Source organism: Ovis aries, chromosome 7 (genome assembly GCF_016772045.2).
Source record: "Ovis aries strain OAR_USU_Benz2616 breed Rambouillet chromosome 7, ARS-UI_Ramb_v3.0, whole genome shotgun sequence".
Classification (NCBI taxonomy): domain Eukaryota; kingdom Metazoa; phylum Chordata; class Mammalia; order Artiodactyla; family Bovidae; genus Ovis; species Ovis aries.
This window is the reverse complement of record NC_056060.1, coordinates 36,280,876-36,299,693: the sequence shown is the minus strand read 5'-3', so window position 1 is coordinate 36,299,693 and position 18,818 is coordinate 36,280,876. Positions and strand designations below refer to the sequence as shown.

At 39.1% G+C, this 18,818-nt stretch overlaps 1 protein-coding gene across 3 annotated transcripts in view; it reads left to right on the top strand.

Annotated features, from left to right (window-relative positions):
* The window catches only part of TTBK2 (tau tubulin kinase 2), a 131,194-nt gene that overhangs the window by 90,562 nt on the left and 21,814 nt on the right, over window positions 1–18,818 (top strand). For all 3 annotated transcript variants that reach the window (XM_004010488.5, XM_042253050.1, XM_012181295.4), the window contains 3 exons: window positions 9,838–9,995; window positions 14,525–14,741; window positions 17,192–17,403. In XM_004010488.5, coding sequence (XP_004010537.2) covers window positions 9,838–9,995; window positions 14,525–14,741; window positions 17,192–17,403 — 587 coding nt within the window. The remainder of the gene's footprint in view (window positions 1–9,837; window positions 9,996–14,524; window positions 14,742–17,191; window positions 17,404–18,818) is intronic.

Here is an 18,818-nt window from a genome sequence, read left to right as displayed (position 1 = left end):
TATGACCAGTGCATTCTCTTGGCAAAACTCTATTAGCCTTTGCCCTGCTTCATTCTGCATTCCAAGGCCAAATTTGCCTGTTGCCCCAGGTGTTTTCTTGACTTCCTACTTTTGCATTCCAGTCCCCTATAATGAAAAGGACATCTTCTTTGGGTGTTAGTTCTAAAAGGTCTTGTAGGTCTTCATAGAACCATTCAAATTCAGCTTCTTCAGCGTTACTGGTTGGGGCATAGACTTGGATTACTGTGACATTGAACAGTTTGCCTTGGAAACGAACAGAGATCATTCTGTCATTTTTGAGACTTCATCCAAGTACTCCATTTCAGACTCTTTTGTTGACCATGATGGCTAATCCATTTCTTCTAAGGAATTCTTGCCCACAGTAGTAGATATAATGGTCATCTGAGTTAAATTCACCCATTCCAGTGCAATATAAATGCTTGAAACTAGTTGCTGGTAAATTTAAGTTTTGCTTCTGGGAACTTTCTGGATTTTTTAATATTTTTAATTTGGTTGGTTAAATCCTGAGATACAGAACCTGTGGATTGTTTTTATTAGCTTTCGAAAGTATAGCAACTATAAGAGACAAATGCTAGGCCAAGAATCTCCTCTGCTGATAAAATTGTATAGAACCATAAAATCACACAGTTTAGTTCAGTTCAGTCGCTCAGTTGTGTCTGACTCTGCGACCCCATGAACCACAGCATGCCGTGCCTCCCTGTCTATCACCAACTCCCGGAGTTCACCCAAACCCATGTCCATTGAGTGGTGATGCCATTTAACTGTCTCATCCTCTGTCATCCCCTTCTTCTCCTGCCCTCAATCTTTCCCATCATGAGGGGCTTTTCAAATGAGTCAGCTCTTCACACAAGTATACCTAAAAGTGGTGAAATTTGATAAACTCTCTGGATTGCAACAATGTTATTCTCCTGTTTTAGACATTGTACTCTAGTGATTTAAGATATTACCATCAGGCAAACTGGGTAAAGGGTACTATTTTGACTGTTTTTATGATTTCCTGTGAATTTATATTTCAAATTTTAAGCTTTTTTTAAAACGCGCTAGGTGAACTTTTTCAGAAATGTAGATAGTGATAAAAATATTCAATCTTGCTGTTGCCATCTTATGATTTAAATAAATCCTTTTAAAGTGTTTTGAGAAAGAGAGCTATTTCTGAGGGTTGCCTGGGGCAATTTTATCTATCTTGAATTCCTCCACATCAGTGAGCAAATTGAGACGACTAATGAAACCCATAAATATACACATCATTGGTGAGCCTGAAACTAAAATGTGTAGATGAGCCATTTCATACATTGCCAGAGTATTGCTAACATCAAAAGACATGAGAGAGGAAGCTATCCAAGTGTCCTTAATCTTAATATAATTTCCAGGTTTAGAAACAGGGCTATTTATACAGTGCTTCCATCAAAGTTTAGCAGGCTTGCCTTTTGCTTTGCGGGACTTAGAGGTGTTTTAGGCTCCCCTGACTCTAATAACAATAGTAACATTTTTCAGAAGGTACAGATGGGCTGCTTTTGAAGCAAACAGGAGGCTGATCTAGAGATTAACAAGGGGGAACGTCCCATCAAATAAGGTGTTGGAAGGTTTCTCTCTCGTTCTCTCTTAAACTGCCCACGTAAGCTGAGCTCTAAAAAATGGGACTATAATGGCCACATGGAGAACAAAAACAGGAGGAAGAAGGTTATAAGCAAGAAGAAGAACATGTGCATATAGAATGTGGTAAATGAGGGGAGAGAGTATCTTGAGATGAGATTGCAAAGGAGGGCAGAAGCCAGGTGATACAGGGCCTTGCCAATCTTGTTAGGCATTTCAGTTTATTCTGGTGCAACAGGAAGCCCTGGAAGTCTAATAAACAGGAACATGGTGATCCAGTTTGTGTTTGAAGAGGATTGCTTTTGTAGTTGTGTGCGTTCAAATGAGGCAGAGAATTAGAGACTACTTAGGAAGGTATTGAGACAGACTGAGATGTACCTTGGAAAGAAATATTTTAAAAATCAGTGTTTTAACACCACAGGTTTTTGTTGTTTTTTTTTTTTGTCTTTGCTCACAAAACAGTGTAGTTAGTTGGGCCTCTCTCTTGGGCAACTCTAGTGGTGCCTTGAACAGCCAGGCTCCACCCATATTTTAACTCTGCTATCTTTAATCCATGGCCTTTACAGTCATCAGGAAAGGGAAGAGCAAGTATAGATAACGGTTTGGGGGTTTAAGAACAGACCTGGAAGTGATGTGAACACTTTGGCTGGTACCCTGTTACCAGAACTACATCACATTGGCTCAGTTCTAATTGTAAGAGAGGCTGGGAGGTAGCGCCTTCCTGGGCAGGAGGCAAGGGAACCATGATGGTCTTGACCTGGGTGTAAGCAGTGGAGATAGAGAGAAGTGGGTGAATTCTTGCTTTCCCTCTTCTAATTATCTCCTTCATTCTTAGTTGTACTTAATGTGTATCAGCTCTATTGGACCCCTCAGTGCAGTCAGATGGGACTCCTAGCCCTTCTTCCAGCTTGTCCTGCCTGGAATGCCTGTGTTTTTTAATGCTGCTTGCTTGTCTTATGAAGTTGAAGGCCTGACTCAGATGCAGCAGACATTCCTTTCAGACAGGAATGGTTTCTTACGCTAAACTCTGAGAACAGTATTTTGTTGTGTCACCTTTCTAAATAAACTCCATTAGAGCCAGGACCTTGCACATTTAGCTCAGTTTTCTCAAGAAATTAGTACAGTGACAGTCATTTAATGAAAGTTTGCCAAATTGAACAAACTCTGCTTAATCTGATTATTGCTTCTGTTAAATGCAGACACTCTGGAGACAAGACTGCTTTGTTCATTCTTGCATTCCTAGCACCCAGCATCTTAGGCATTCAGTGTCTGTCTGAGCCAATGAATGGGTATTTGCTATAACTATAGAGTACAGTAGAGTCACAGAATACCCATGTTTACTAGACTCACGTAACTTCAGCTGCGCACTCAGGAGATGGAGCAGTTTCATCGTGTCCGTGATTCTCTTGTGCTTTGGCTCAGCCAGCCATGCTCTGTGGTGACGGTGAGGGTGCAGTGCCCTTGTGAATTTGCTCTTGCCTCACTGTCAACTCATTAACAGCAATCAGGCTGTACTGAGTGTGATTCTTATGTTTAAAAGAATAGTAGTTTGGGGGTACAGTATAGCCCCTAAACGTAGGTAGCTTCATTCACATTCATCTGAAGAAATAGAAGTCTTTCCCAATGCTGAGGGGAAAACGAGCTATTTTGCATTGAGTACAACTACTGTCCTGTACTTTGTGGACATCTTAAGAAGCTTTCAAGGATAATTGCAATTTTATACTGTTTTTGCCTTGCCTGTTATATGGTCACACCAGTTAACATGGCTCTTCACTTGCTCTCTGCACATCCCCTGTTCAACCAGTTCCTGCTTCCCACCTATACCCTTCTCACAGGAACATCCTTGCCCCCTGCCCCAGCTAGTGATTGTTCTAGTCCTTAGCCAAGAATGATTCTGCCTCCTTATTTATGAAAGAGAAGCATCAGCCCTTGTGATGGTTGTAAATCTGAGGGCTCTGAGGGATTTGCCCCAGTTGCTGGTTTCCCTGGTAACTGCTGAACCAATCTGATGTCAATTTCCCCTGCAAGTGGTAGCCTCCTTCATCCCCTAGGGGTGACGATTGCTGCTGTGGTCTGCCTGCTGTCTGCCAGGCACTGCGAAGTGTTGCTCCAGGACCATTTTGCTGCGGATGTGTAAGATATCCTATCCAGTAAACCAGTGATGTCTCTGTCAGTGTCTCTTGGATCTTTCTTCAGTCTTGAAGTATGGCAGCTACAGGGTTTGCAGGTTTGCAGGGTACAGCCCAACACCTGCTGACCAGCTATAACTCTTACATGGTGGAAATGACACTGAGTTTATAAGATCTGTTTCAGTTGGAGCTTTGCTACACACCATTTGTATGGCTTTTCTAAGCCTGTTTTCTTTTTCACCTGTGAAATGGTGAAAATACCTATCCCACAGTGTTGTTAGGATATAAATGAGATAATTGTGAGACTGTTTTATGAATTGTAAAGCATCATGTTAACCTGAAGAGGTTTTACATGTCCCTCAGGGACACTGCATTTACTTACAATTATCTTACTTTTCATTCTTATATTCTACTCAGCATTACTTCTGTGTTATTAATATTAATAAGAGAACTTCTATTTCTTTTATGCTGCTTTGTCCTGTTAAGGAGAAAAGGAAATGTTGCTTATCTTTTTCACTGGGCTTTTTAGGAGACACCTTAAAGCTTAGACATTGCCAGTTTACCTCGTGGGCTGATGAGCACCTGAAAAATGACCTTGGTAACAGGCAGCACAGTGGCTGAGGCTGCCTCATGCTGCCTCAGCTGCCCTGGGGCAGCCAACCAGGGGTTACTCCTGAGTTGTTCTAGTATCTTATAAGTGGTGAAAACAGCCTAAAACTCTGCAGCTTCTTCAACTCATTCTCTTTATTTGATCTCTCTTCTTTTTTTGGTTCTTTTCTCCAAAGGTTGCAGTTTTTGGTTTTTTTTTTTCCCCTCTACCAGTGCTGCTAAAAAATTCCTGAAAGAGAGAAATGTAGAACCTTTCTTTTCCCCTATTGCATCTGCTTATCACTGAAGTAAGGCAGTTTCTTTTGCTGTAAATAATCTATCTTTGAAACAGCCAAGACAGCATTGCCATTGTGCTCTACTGGTTAAGTGCTTTATTGGTCCATTAATTTACCATTTATTAACTGAGAATTCAGGAATCAGACTTCTCAGTCCCCAGTATCACATTGCAAATAGTTCTTGTTTTTACAATAATTGGACTTTATCTGCATTTTCTTTGAAAGGGCAAACTAGGGTTTCATATGGAGGTAAATATGATAAAGCTGTTGATTGCATTTGTGCTAAGGATAAGAAGAGGGGATGGAATGCTTCCCTCAGGCACTATGTCTTTGTCAGATGACTGATTACCGAGAAGAATAAGGGTATTCCATGTGGCAGGAGCTTTACCATGCATTTTTGTGGACTACACCTGCTTATATATACAATTAACTTATTTTAGATAATGCATTTCTGTTAATTTTTTTCTTGTTATTGAAAGCAGTACATGTCATAAAAGTAGTTTGGAAATTACAGAAAAGTAGAAAATCAAAATTATTCAGAATCTAATTGCCCAACGTACTTTATTTTTATGTACTTTGTGTCTTGAATAATTTGCTTTAGAAAAAACATTTTATTGTATATCCCATTAGAATTAGGATTAAGAAAAACAACTACCTCTTATTTGTAAGTGCAGCTTGATAGACAGTTGACACAAATAATCAACAACGGTAACCACATAAAAAGTAACTCTGCACTGTTGTCTGTCTAGACCTTGCTCAGGCCCTCCCTCTTCTTTTCTCCACATCCCCCACACCAGTCTCCTTCCCCCAACCTCCCTCCTGTCCCTACTTCCATTCAAGGAAGAGTCACCTTCCTAATGATGTTAATACTTCTAGAGTTTCTCACACTATTTCACCAATTTCTCCTATTGCAGCAAAGTATGAGCATGTTCTCAAGAGGTCTGGGACCAGTCTTAAAATGTCAGCCATGAGTCCACAACTTCTCTGCATTCTCTTGATTTATCCTAAAGATTCCTATGAATATTGCTTTCTAACTTCCTTGTGTTCATTGTATTATAAAATGTATTTAGTGTCTTACCTCTGGGTAAAATTCTCTAGGAAACTGTGCCACAGTTATCAAATGACTTTTAAACTCTCTGGTGTGTGGTTGCATCCCCTGAGGGTATACAGTACCCTAATTTGAGAAACCAGGACTCTGTATGTAGATGTTTGTATTTTCTAAGAATATATTATTAAATAAAAGAAGTAAAGGAATCAGATGTATACTAGATTCCAGTAATTCTCAATGGAGAGATACAGATCATGCCTTCCTAGAGGGAAGTGTCAGAATCGTCTGGAAGGTTTCTTCAGATTTTGCTTGGCTTCCTTTTCAGTTTGAGAAAAAGGAAACAGGAGCACAATGAGCTCCTGTTCTGATTGGAAAAAGTCCTTGACCTGTCCTGTTTATCCCATCCCAATCTGTTGAAGTTTAGGATTTGGAGCAACCACAGTCCTGAATTAGAAAAGTATTCTGCTGCATTTGAAATGTTTTGCTCTTTAAGGTGTCTGCAGAGCTCTAATCATCTGACCATTTGTTCTCAGTAGGGTGCCTTCAGTGCTTCAGTGCTTTTAGCTCTCCTTCTATTTCCTTTGTTCTGTGCCCTGCATCCTTCCTGCAGGTTTCCAGTATCATCATCATAGTAACGAGCTCTTTCTTATTTGAGGCCCAGTGGTGTAAATGCTACATTTCTAAAACATTCAATACTATGATAAATGTAAGGAATTCAATGATAAAAGGACATCTGGCAATAAAAACTGTTTAGAGCTGTCCCTGTCACCACCCAATACCAGCACAACACTGAACAGTAGCAGGCTGAGTACTCAGGCAGCAAGGCAGATGCTGACCCCGCGACCAGCGACTCCGCTTTTCAGGAAAGAAGCGTCTCACTCTATGGGACCTATGAGAATATCAGGTTCCAGAGTTAGGAAAGGGGTCCAAAGTCTGCCTCTTCAGTTCTTATATATGTGTAGGGTTTCAGTCCATTTCCCTTTCATCCTTTGTTTTCTGAAGCCTCTACCTCTGACAATTTGCGAAAAGTCTGAGCTGTAACATAGTTCATGCCAAGAAAAACAGGGCCAAAGTAAAAATTCCCAGGTTTTATAACTAGGCCTTTCCCAAGTCATTTTAGCTTTTAGTTTTCTTTTCTGCATTTATTATTTTTTTTCTTTGAGACTTAGACAAAAAGATCAAGTGAATCTTATAGTAAATATTATAAATAAACGCTTATTCTTCAACAGTTTTTAGATACTGTTTAAGGGATCTTCACCCACAATTCCAACATGGTTTTTATCCTCCACACCATCAAGCAATTCTCTGACACCAGCTGAATTCCTAAAATTCAACTCAGTTCTGACACCATCTACCCAGAGAAAAGTAGTATCAGTTTCCACAGGTTAATGACTTGTTTCCATGAGGCTGCCCTCCACTTCAGAGACTAATTGCAAGTCCTAGCTGTCACATGTATTTCTGACTTGAATGGCTGTAAGTTATGAGGGTCCCATGACTCCCTCCTTGAGTTTGATTAACTTGCTGGAGTGGCTCACAGGTTGTGAGAAACCAGTTTTCCGCTAGATTACCATTTCATTACAAAGGATATAACTTAAGCAGCCAGATAGAAGAGCTGCATATAACAAGTTATGAGGAAAGGGTGTGGAGCTTTCCTGCCCTCTCTAAGGGCACCATTCTCCCAGCACCTCCACGTATTAACCAACCCAGAAGGTCTCTGAACCCCATACTTTGGGTTTTTCTGGAGGCTTCATTACAAAGGTATGATTGATTAAATCATTGACCACTGGTCATTTTTTAAAGTTTTTTGTTTTTGTTTTTTAACTTTTTAGTTTATTTTGGAGTATAGTTTGATCAACAATGTGTTGTACAGCAGCGATTCAGAAATACATGTACTTGTATCTATTCTTTTTGAAATTATTTCTCCCGTTAGATTGTTATGTACTATTGAGCAGAGTTCCCTGACCCTTGGTAATTTATTCAACCTCCAGCCCTTCCTTCCCCTGGAGGACACAAGTGTGGGACAAAAAGTTCCAACCCTTTAATCATATGGTTGATTCCTCTGATGAGCAGCCTCCATCTTTTGGTGCTTTCCAAAAGTCACCTTAGTAACATAAACCCAGTTGTGGTAGAAAGGAGCTTGCTATGAATAAGAAGACACCCATTTCCCCTTTATGGCTCTAAAGTGATTTCAGGAACTGAGGACAGAGATCAAATACTATAACAAAAAGTGCTCCCATTGCTCTTATCTCTAAAAAAATTTCAAGAGTTTGGGGAGCTGTGAGTCAGGAACTGTGGACAAAGACCAAATATATATGAGAAATATATTTTTGGTCTTCTAAATGGCCAGATATATATTTCATACAAATCACAATATGACACTCTTTGATAGAAGGCATTATGTTCATACGGCAATGAACAAGATGAGCCATGTACCAGCTTCTTGGAGCCTACAGTCTGGGTGAAATCAATTAAATAAGCAGAAATAACTGTTAAGTTTATAATTGATAGCGTTTGACTGTCTCCTTGTTGAGGTGGTGTCTTCACTTGGTCAACACCACATACCCATTTCTTGCCTCACTGGCTACTCCTTGGTTTCATTTGCTGAGTCCACCTCATCTTTCCATCTAAGTGTTGCAGTGCCCTTGGCCTTAGCCCTTGCAGCCTGCTCTACTTAGATCGTATCATCTAGTCTATGGTTTTAAGTAATACCTAGAAGGCAATGGCACCCCGCTCCAGTACTTGCCTAGAAAATCCTATGGACAGAGGAGCCTGGTAGGCTGCAGTCCATGGGGTCGCTAAGAGTCGGACATGACTGAGCGACTTCACTTTCATCTTTCACTTTCATGCACTGGAGAAGGAAATGGCAACCCACTCCAGTGTTCTTGCCTGGAGAATCTCAGGGACCAGGGAGCCTGGTGGGCTGCTGTCTCTGGGGTCGCACAGAGTTGGACACAACTGAAGTGACTTAGCAGCAGCAGCAGTAGTAATATCAATACACTGATGACTCTCAAATTTGTATCAGTATTCCCTATTCCTCCCTAAACTCCATAAAACTTTAAACATCCCAATCCTCAGATTCACTACTTTCCATCTCATTAAATGGTAACACCATTTATCCAGTAGCTCAGGTCAGAAATATAAAATTTTCTTTATTCTTTCTTTACTTTCACAGCTTTCATCTACTCTAGCAGTAAGTTCTGTTGGCTCTACATACTAGGTCCTAATCCTACCACTTCTTATCACCTCCACTGTTCCCACTCAGGTTCAGTTGACAGTAGCCTCCTAACTGGTCATCTGATCCTGGCACCCTCATCCCCCTCCTTATTTATGGCATCTGTTCTCCACTTCTTAGTCAGAGCAATATTTTTGAAGCCTGAAACAGACCTTTGTAAAAATCCTCCAGTGAAGAAGTACTGATTTCAGGTCTGGGGCAGGCAATGTGCAAGGTGAATCTATGAGGGTAGGATACTAACCGTAAGAGAAATGATGAGAGCTTAATCCAGTTTTAACTATAAAATTGAAAGTGTTGCATACTGTCAAACAGTAAAGGAAGATCTTTATGCAATTTTTCTCAATATTACACCAGACCTTTGGAATTTAAAGACAAAAAATAAAAGAATGTACAATATAAAGTAATACCAGATTTTCTTTTTGATAGTTTGTGTGCACATACACATAGTTTAAGAATTTTTCAAACCAGCAAAAACATTCTAAGAAAGCACAGTGAAGTTTTATATACCTCTTAACCTAGATATACCAACTGTTAACCTTGGTCACTTAAGTTGAAGCATATAAAAATGTTCTCCCCCCAAAAAATTGATCGCTTAGATGATTGAAACTGAATGCACACATACGCATATAATACATATTTCCCTTTGCCAAATCATCACAAAGTAGTATGATGCTTCATTGTTTATCTTCCTACATAAAATACATTATCCTTCATAACTAAAAATCAGTATCTCAACTGAGAAAAATCAATGCTAATTGAACATCATCATCCTTATGTAGTCCTTACTCAAATTCCCCTATTTGTATCATCAGGCTTTTTAAAAAAGTGATACTACCAAACTAATTTAAGAGTCTGGGGTACTTTCTCTTATAGAATAAAGTGACTGTGTTTACTGTTGGCTTACTCCAGTTTTTTCCTTTTGTGATTTAGCTTCTTACATCCGTGTTTGACAACAGCATCAAGGCCTTTGGAGTAATTGAAAGTGACCCTTTTGACTGGGAGAAGACTGGAACTGATGGCTCCCTCACCACAACCACTGCTTCCGCGACTCCTCAGCTGCACACCCGGTTGACCCCTGCGGCAATTGGGTATGTCCCAAACAGGTGGTTCAGCAGTGTCTTTCCTAGACGCATTCTGTTAGCAGAAATGTCTTTTATTTCATCCAGGTTGCCTCAGATAACCAAATGGGAAGATATAGGGATGCCTTTGGGTTTCCTGGAATTAACACTGCTCTTATACATGACTTTGTTCACATTTACTTTTCTTAGAAAGTACTTACAGGTTATACCGTGAAATGGCAGCTTAGAGCTTGTGTTGCTTGTTAATGTACAGAAGGTTTTCTTCAAAATGCAAAGGGGCATTTGTTGCATTTACTACTAAAGAATATATGAGATCTTGGAAACAACAGCCACAGTTATTTCTAACTATCTTCTGCTTAAGTTTAGTGGGAACAAAACATGTAGCTGTTCCTCTTATGAAAGTGATTAATTTTCAGAGTGTATTAGAAAGAGGTTAGTATTTTTTTTGTTATTTAATGTCTTTTTCTCTACATATGCATTCATATAATTGCTTTTGTTATTTTTTATTTGGGGGAAGTTGTCTCTTTTTCTGATCTCCCCTTTTTTTTTAAAACCTGTTCTCTAATTGCTTTAAACTGATTTAAAAGAAAGAGCAAATAGGGAAAAACCATACAGTGACCTAATTGGGATTCTCTATCACTAATCCATTGCTTTCCTTTTATATTGAGATGAGATACTAGAGCTTATTGACTTAGAAAAGCTTACATGGACCCATAGAACTCGAGATGATATCCCTTATTAGTCTGTGTGTTAGTTGCTCAATTGTGTCCAACTCTTTGTGACCCCTTGCACTGTAGCTGCCAGGCTCTTCTGTTCATGGAAATTCTCCAGGCAAGAATACTAGAGTGGGTTGCCATGCCCTCCTCCAGGGAATCTTCCTGACCCAGGAATTGAACCCGGTCTCCTACATTGCAGGCAAATTCTTTACCGTCTGAGCCACCAGGGAAGCCCAGATAGTCTAAGAGTTCTTAAATGTGAGACCCTGACTAGCTACAATAGAACCACCGTAGATGTTTGTTTAAAATACCTATTTGTAGGACTCAGAGTAGACCAACTAAATCAGAATGTCTAGGCATGTGGAACAGTTCATACACATCAGATGTTTCTCATGCTTGTCTGGTTTTTGAATCCATCACTCTGTTGCAGCCACTTTACTTTACAAGTAAGAAACTAAATAGCAAAAGATTAAACAAGAAAATGGGACTAAGAGCATTTAAAAGGTAAACGTCCAAAGGTAACCATTAAAACAAAAACGTAAACCTTCTAAAATACATAATTTTTAAAGTTTTAAAGTACAGAGAGTGCCTATCTTATAGAGAATATAGCAAAATACACATAATTATAAAATACTATAACAGGATTAAAACCAAACTTAGCAGTCATCTAGATAAATATGCATGGGCACATCTATTAAAAGAAAAAGATTTTTAGTTCCGTTTACATTGCTATATACAAGAGATACACTAAGAAAAACACGTTTCAGAAAGGGATCAGTTCAGTTCAGTTCAGTTCAGTCACTCAGTCGTGTCCAACTCTTTGCGACCCCATGAATCGCAGCACTCCAGGCCTCCCTGTCCATCACCATCTCCTGGAGTTCACTCAGTCTCACGTCCATCGAGTCAGTGATGCCAACCAGCCATCTCATCCTCTGTCGTCCCCTTCTCCTCCTGTCCCAATCCCTCCCAGCATCAGAGTCTTTTCCAAGGAGTCAACTCTTTGCATGAGGTGGCCAAAGTACTGGAGCTTCAGCTTTAGCATCATTCCTTCCAAAGAAATCCCAGGGTTGATCTCCTTCAGAATGGACTGGTTGGATCTCCTTGCAGTCCAAGGGACTCTCAAGAGTCTTCTCCAACACCACAGTTCAAAAGCATCAATTTTTCGGCACTCAGCCTTCTTCACAGTCCAACTGTCACATCCATACATGACCACAGGAGAAACCATAGCCTTGACTAGAAAGGGATAGACAAAAATAAATCAGGAAAATGGAAATAGAAAATAGCAATCCTGATATCAAACAATGTAGCATTCAAGTAAAAAACCACACAAAACATTAAAAGTTACAGAGATGGAGGGGTACTTTTAAGGCTAAGTGTCACAAGTCACAAATGGGACATAGTATTTATTAATATTTAGTCGCCAGAATCATAGCAGTAATCTTTCAAAAGCTACAAATAACAGATATTCAAAGATACAAAGAAACACGCTAGTAACTGGAGATTGTAATACAGTTCAGTCTGTGTTCACAATTGGGTTCAAGGTTAAATTCAGCTGAATGAAGAATAAGAACTAGAAGACAACAACGCAGGTAGACTTTAGGCATATTTTTCAACTCCTATACCCTGATAATAGAGATAGTACCATCCACTCAGGTGCCCCTGGTATATTCATAAAAATTGATCAGTTATCAGGTCACCAAACAGAGGTAGTTCCACAAAGTAGAAGTGTTACCTTATCTGATCACACTGTAATAGAAACAAATATTATTTACTAACAAAATAGTGTCAAAGGCCCTTCTACCTGGAAACGTAAAAACCTTCTATCAAACTACTCTAGGGTAAAAGGGGAAATGGAAACTGAAATTATAGGAAAAATATTGATAACTAAAACAGTATGTATCAGAATCTGTGGGATACATTTAAAGCCAAGATAAGGGGAAACTTGATAGCACTGAATAAGGAGATACGTAATGTCAAGATGTCTTATTACTGATGATATTAATGTTGGTAATCTGGTTAAGGTGGTGTTAAGTTTTTTTACCATAAAGTTGCTGTTTTTCCCTTTGTGTTTTACTACTCAGGATACTTTGAGGCTATTTGAATATACTTACTTTTCATTGTCTACTCATTTTAGTATCCATCTTGCCTGCAAAGTATTAGACCCGTAAGCCTACTGTTTACTATCTGGCTCTTTGAAAAAAAAGTTCAATCACCTCTGAGTTTTCTCTCTTTGCAAATGATATGGTCGAATGCCTGAAAAACCCTAGAGAATCAGTGTTAAAGAGAAAAAAACGGTAATTTATGTCCCACAACTCTTAGCTGTTCGTAGAGGGAGAAAGTGTAGAAGATAGAAGTGAAGTGAAGTGAAGTTGCTCAGTCGTGTCCGACTCTTTGCGGCCCCATGGGCTGTAGCCTACCAGGCTCCTCTGTCCATGGGATTTTCCAGGCAATAGTACTGGAGTGGATTGCCATTTCCTTCTCCAGGGGATCTTCCCGACCCAGGGATCGAACCCGGGTCTCCCGCATTGTAGACAGATGCTTTACCGTCTGAGCCACCAGGGAAGCTAAGAGGATGCTTTAGATCAGGAGTCATCAAGCCTTACCTGTTAACTAAGGGCCAGATGAATATCTGTGAGCTCTGCTGTCTGCCACCACCACCACTGCCTCTGTAGTGCTAAAGTAGTATAGCCAGTATGTCAACAAATGAGCAGGCCTGTGTGCCACAGATAGTATTACACAAATAGGTGAACAGATTTGGCTCATAGGCCCTAATTTGCTGACTCCTACCTTATATTATGGGAAAGGGCATGAAAAGGATGTTCAGTCTCATTGCTTGTCTTGACATCTATCCAGTTCTTCCAAATATCTTTTTAATGTTTACCCCTAATCTGCTTCTATAATTTATACCTTGCCTGCAAACACAGGCCATGTGCTCCTGTCACATGTATCTTTCTTATTCTCACAGCATGACATATTTATAACACCTGGGCCTTTAGAGTGGTTCACTGAGAAGACATCTATTTTCCCACTCACAATAATTGTGTGTGTCAGTATAATCTGCTGAAGGCATTTTTTTTCTACTTTTAGACATTGCACATCCCTCTAAGAAAAGGTTTTGCTCTGTGCTAAATGTTATGTTCAGTCAGCAATATTAAAAAAAAAACAAAAACTATAGTCTATAAAGTAGAACATACTAGTTATAGAACAGGAGACCCAGCAGGGGCCTGATCACTTAGTGAGTTATAACAGAACTAGAAAAGCCCTTCATGGGCCAGAAGTCTTGGGGAGTGATGACCAATTATGTAAATAGGACATGAAATTACTTTGAAAGAACATATGGACAAACGCCAGTTAATTTTTTCTATTTTGTTCCTGGTCAGTTCATACAGAACCATATGAACTGTATAGTTAGAAAATTTCTTGTTTCCCCTTGAAGGCAAGAATCATAACATAATATTTTTCTGTTTATAGTTTTTGTTATTCTCTAAGAAAAATAGGTTAAGAATAGAATATATTAAAATTCACAGAGTCAATAGAAAGTAAATGCTTTTAAAGTGATTGCTAACTTAGAGAGTTATTGTGTAAGAATTTGTGTTTTTAAATCAGCTTGAAAGTTCCGTTGATCAAAATGCCGTTTATTTTATAGAACTGGCATGCCCTAAGTTTCTGAGGTTTTTGTTTTGTTCTACTTTCTTTATTATGTATAGACTTCATCATTTAAATCTAGAAACAAAATGTAGGATAGTCCCATAGTAATTTTTGATTCTGGTGTTTTTAACCTTCTGCCATTTTTTCTTTCTTTTTTTCATTTATTACTTTCAGAATTGCCAACGCCACTCCCATCCCAGGAGACATGCTTCGAGAAAATACAGATGAGGTGTTTCCAGATGAACAGCTTAGTGATGGAGAAAATGGCATCCCTGTTGGTGTGTCACCAGATAAATTGCCTGGGTCTCTGGGACACCCTCGTCCCCAGGAGAAGGATGTCTGGGAAGAGATGGATACCAACAGGAATAAGATAAAGCTTGGGATTTGTAAGGTGTGTATTTCTTGCATAGGAAATGATATCTATCTCTGTCTCATTTTTCTCCTGTTGGTTTAGCAGAATATCATGATTCTCAATTTTGAATAAGTAGAACACTCTGTTGCTAGTTATTTATATATTAATGATTACAGTATTTTTTTGTTAGTTTTGCCCTATATAGCATTCAGGTGTTGACATTAAAAAATCTTCATCTTATATTTTGTGGAAGATGAAGGTAGTTTTAAAAAAATTACCAGAGGCAGAGTCTAAAAGAAGATACATCTGTAGAACAGAATTTAGTGGTCTTTCCAAATAAAATGGCAAGACTCTGGCCCTCTTCCATAGTGAAGACCAATGGACGTCTAAGTGTTCATTCTGAAAACTGTCTCAAACTTCCTTAAGGAGAGGAAATGAGGATTGGAAGTGGAAAGCATCAAGTTGGTAATGAACTGACAAAATGCATTTTGAATAAGTAACATGATTTTTTCTTCATTAGAGCTGGAAGCAGGTGAACTTCCCTGGTAGCTCAGACAGTAAAGCGTCTGCCTACAATGTGGGAGACCCGGGTTCGATCCCTGGATCAGGAAGATCCACTGGAGAAGGAAATGGCAACCCACTCCAGTATTCATGCCTGGAAAACCCTCTGGACTGAGGAGCCTGGTAGGCTACAGTCCATGGGGTTGCAAAGAGTCAGACACGACTGAGCTACTTCACTTTCACTTTTTCACTTTCCACTCGTAAGTATGAGGAGAGATACAGATATCTGCATTAAATGATTTTTAGTATACTATCTTGGGGTAGATTGTCTTTAAATTTCTCTTCAATTTTACTGTTTCCAGTCATTTCTATTTTCATGGACAGTAAAATGAAGATAAATGGGATGGAGGGACAGTGAATTACAAATAAGTTAGTTTTTGGTACATCCTCTTTTTATGATTTAGTTGGAAAGGAGGTTAACATTTACAGGTGTAAAATGAGACTCCTGGCTGATATCTGTTAACAAGATTGATAGAAAGTTGGCTAGTTATTCTTTGTGAATGGGAAATATATCCTGAAAAGAAACTTAGTGATCACTTCTAAGGAGCTTGGCCTATCTTTGGACAATACGTACTATATTTTCAAACTGCTGCTGCTAGGTCATTTCAGTTGTGTCTGACTCTTCGCGACCCCATGGACTGCAGCCTACCAGGCTCGTCCATCCATGGGGTTTTCCAGGCAAGAGTACTGGAGTGGGGTGCCATCGCCTTCTCTGGTATTTTTCAAACTATATAATTTTTTTAAATTAACAGAATATGAGAGTTATTTGCAGAAATGTTCTCTGTGTTGATGTGATGTGCTCCCTGTGTGTCTGGCTGTTGGTAAGAACTTTCTGGACTAGTGAAAGTGAAAGTTAAGTTGCTCAGTCGTGTCCGACTCTTTGCGACCCTGTGGACTGTAGCCCATCAGGCTCCTCCATCCATGGGATTTTCCAGGCAAGAGTACTGGAGTGGGGTGCCATTGCCTTCTCCATTCTGGACTAGTAGTAATCAGGAATAAGTAGTGAAAAGTAGTCAGGAAGTTGGTGTCAGATTTTTGTAGTGTCACCTCTGTCTGTCTTTATAGTACCAGAAGCAAACTGCTCTTTTTCTTTTTGTCTGTGTGGCTTGCGGAAATTTTAGTTGTCCAATCTTGGATTGAACCTTGACCCAAGGCAGTGAAAGCTCTGAGTCCTAGCCATAGGACCACCAGGAAATTCCTGGGAACAAACTGTCCTTTTTTTTTCTTTTTTTAACTCATGGTATTTTTTTTAACTTTTTAAAAATTGAAGTGTAATTGATTTATACTGTTGTGTTAATTTCTGCTCTACAGCAAAGTGATTCAGTTATGCATGCATATATATATATATATATATATATATGTATTATTTTTAAAACATCCTTTGCCATTGTGGTTTATCACAGGATACTGAATATAGTTCTCTGTGCCATGCGGTAGGGCCTTGTTGTTTATCCATTCCATGCATAATAGTTTGCATCCACTAACCTCAGCTTACCACTCCACCCGTTCCCCCACCCCCTCCCCCTGGCAACCATGAGTCTGTTCTCCATGTGAGTCTTTCTGTTTCATAGATAAGTTTATGTGCATCATATTTTAGATTTCACATAAAAGTGTTTTCATACAGCATCTGTCTTCTCTATCTAACTTGCTTCACTTAGTATAATAATCTTTAGGTCCATCCACGTTGCTACAAATGACATTATTTCACCAAAATATAAAACACTAAAATACTGAATCTGAGAATAAATGTAGAAAACTTATTTAATAAAGGGTTAATAGTCTAATAGTAATGAATTAAACTAGCCAAAATACCCTAATCTTCTGAAAAATATATCTCAAACACTTGCTTCTATTGAAAGACTTCAATGATTCCTACCATGTATAGTGACTAGCATGTTTTTCATGGTTTTCCTTAATGTTTTGCCTAGGCTGCTACTGAAGAGGAAAACAGCCATGGTCAAGCAAATGGTATTCTGAATGCTCCAAGCCTTGGTTCCCCAATTCGTGTCCGCTCAGAGATTACTCAGCCAGACAGAGATGTTCCATTGGTGCGAAAGTTACGTTCTATCCACAGCTTTGAGCTGGAGAAACGCCTGGCATTGGAACCAAAGCCAGATACTGACAAGTTTCTTGAGACCTGGTATAAAATAGTTTTTCTTTTTTCAAAGCAACTAAAATACTATTGTTATTATTAATTTCTATTATGTAAAATTTTTCAAATAAGGAGTTCTTGCATTTTTGTAATGCTCATTTTGTAAAGGTGCCATCGTCATCCATGTTTTTTAGTTAACATTCTCATTCTTAATGTGACTTTCTAATATTGTTCCCAGTCCTGTAACGTAGAGCCTTTGGCCATGGGAGCTGGTAACTTCCTGAGACTAGGTAGGAATTAAATGAACATTTTGAAGTGGCTTTGTTTGGAAGGTGATCTCTCTTATTGGAATGGAGGAGTATAAGTTAGAGAGGGCCTAGGAAAGATGGCAATAGGCAAGAAGGTGGAAGAGTACATGAAGCAGGGGAAAAAATAATATATATACAAGTGATAGGCAGTTCAAGTCAATGAAAGCCTTCTATGAATAAATGCTATAGGAAGAAGAGATGTGATTGTTTATCGTTCTGCCTAGACAAAAGGAAAGATGGAACTTCAGAGAGGTATATACATAGGTAACCACTGTTTGTAGTTCATGGTTATAAGGCCCATTATCTCCCTTTGTGATTAAAAAAAAAACTGAAAACTTTGAAAAGAACTTCAGATATATTTTTGAATTATAGAAGGCTTTAGCAATATTAAGACTTCAGTGGCTTTAGTAATAGTAACATCCTTCAATATATATCCCTGGTGACTACTATCAGTAATGAAATATGAGGTTAGAAGTGCCATGTATTTGACTGACTAAGTAGTTATGGTGTCTGAAGACAGTTCAACCACTCCTGGACTAGTCCAGTCTAGCTTCCATTTAAGCAGTACTTCATAGCTGTGTATTCTTCACATGGTACTCATTCATTCTCACAGCTATGTGATGTAAGCTTGTGTGTACGGTGATGCGATCAAAAGGATGTGCTGAGGCGGTGTTTAAACATTTTCAGTTGTGCATGAGATTGAGAATAAAAAATAAAAGTGTGATAGGGATAAAAGCTTAGTTTGGGAAAGAATTAGTCTGACAAAAGAATGGAACTAAAAGAGGGTCCGTGCTGAGGGAAGAGCTGAGAGACAAGACAGAGTTGAGAACAGAAGTACTCTGAGAAAATGAACTCAAGGCAAAACCTGGAGTGAGTTGGGAACAGTGGAAGGAAGTGAAGCACCTTATTACAAAGGAGAGGAACAGGGTATTGCTTCAACTGCTTCCCTGCACATGAGAGTGGTTCTCAGAAGCCAGTGCAACCAAATACCACCCATCTCATTATTGCCTAGCCCTGTCTTTGGAGGAGTTTATTTGAACTAATGTACATTTATATACCTCTCTGAAGACAAAACAAGTTCAGAAAATATTTTCCTAATGTATATTGGCGTCCTCATTTCATTTTTGTAGGGCCTCTGCTGAGGCAAAAGCCCCT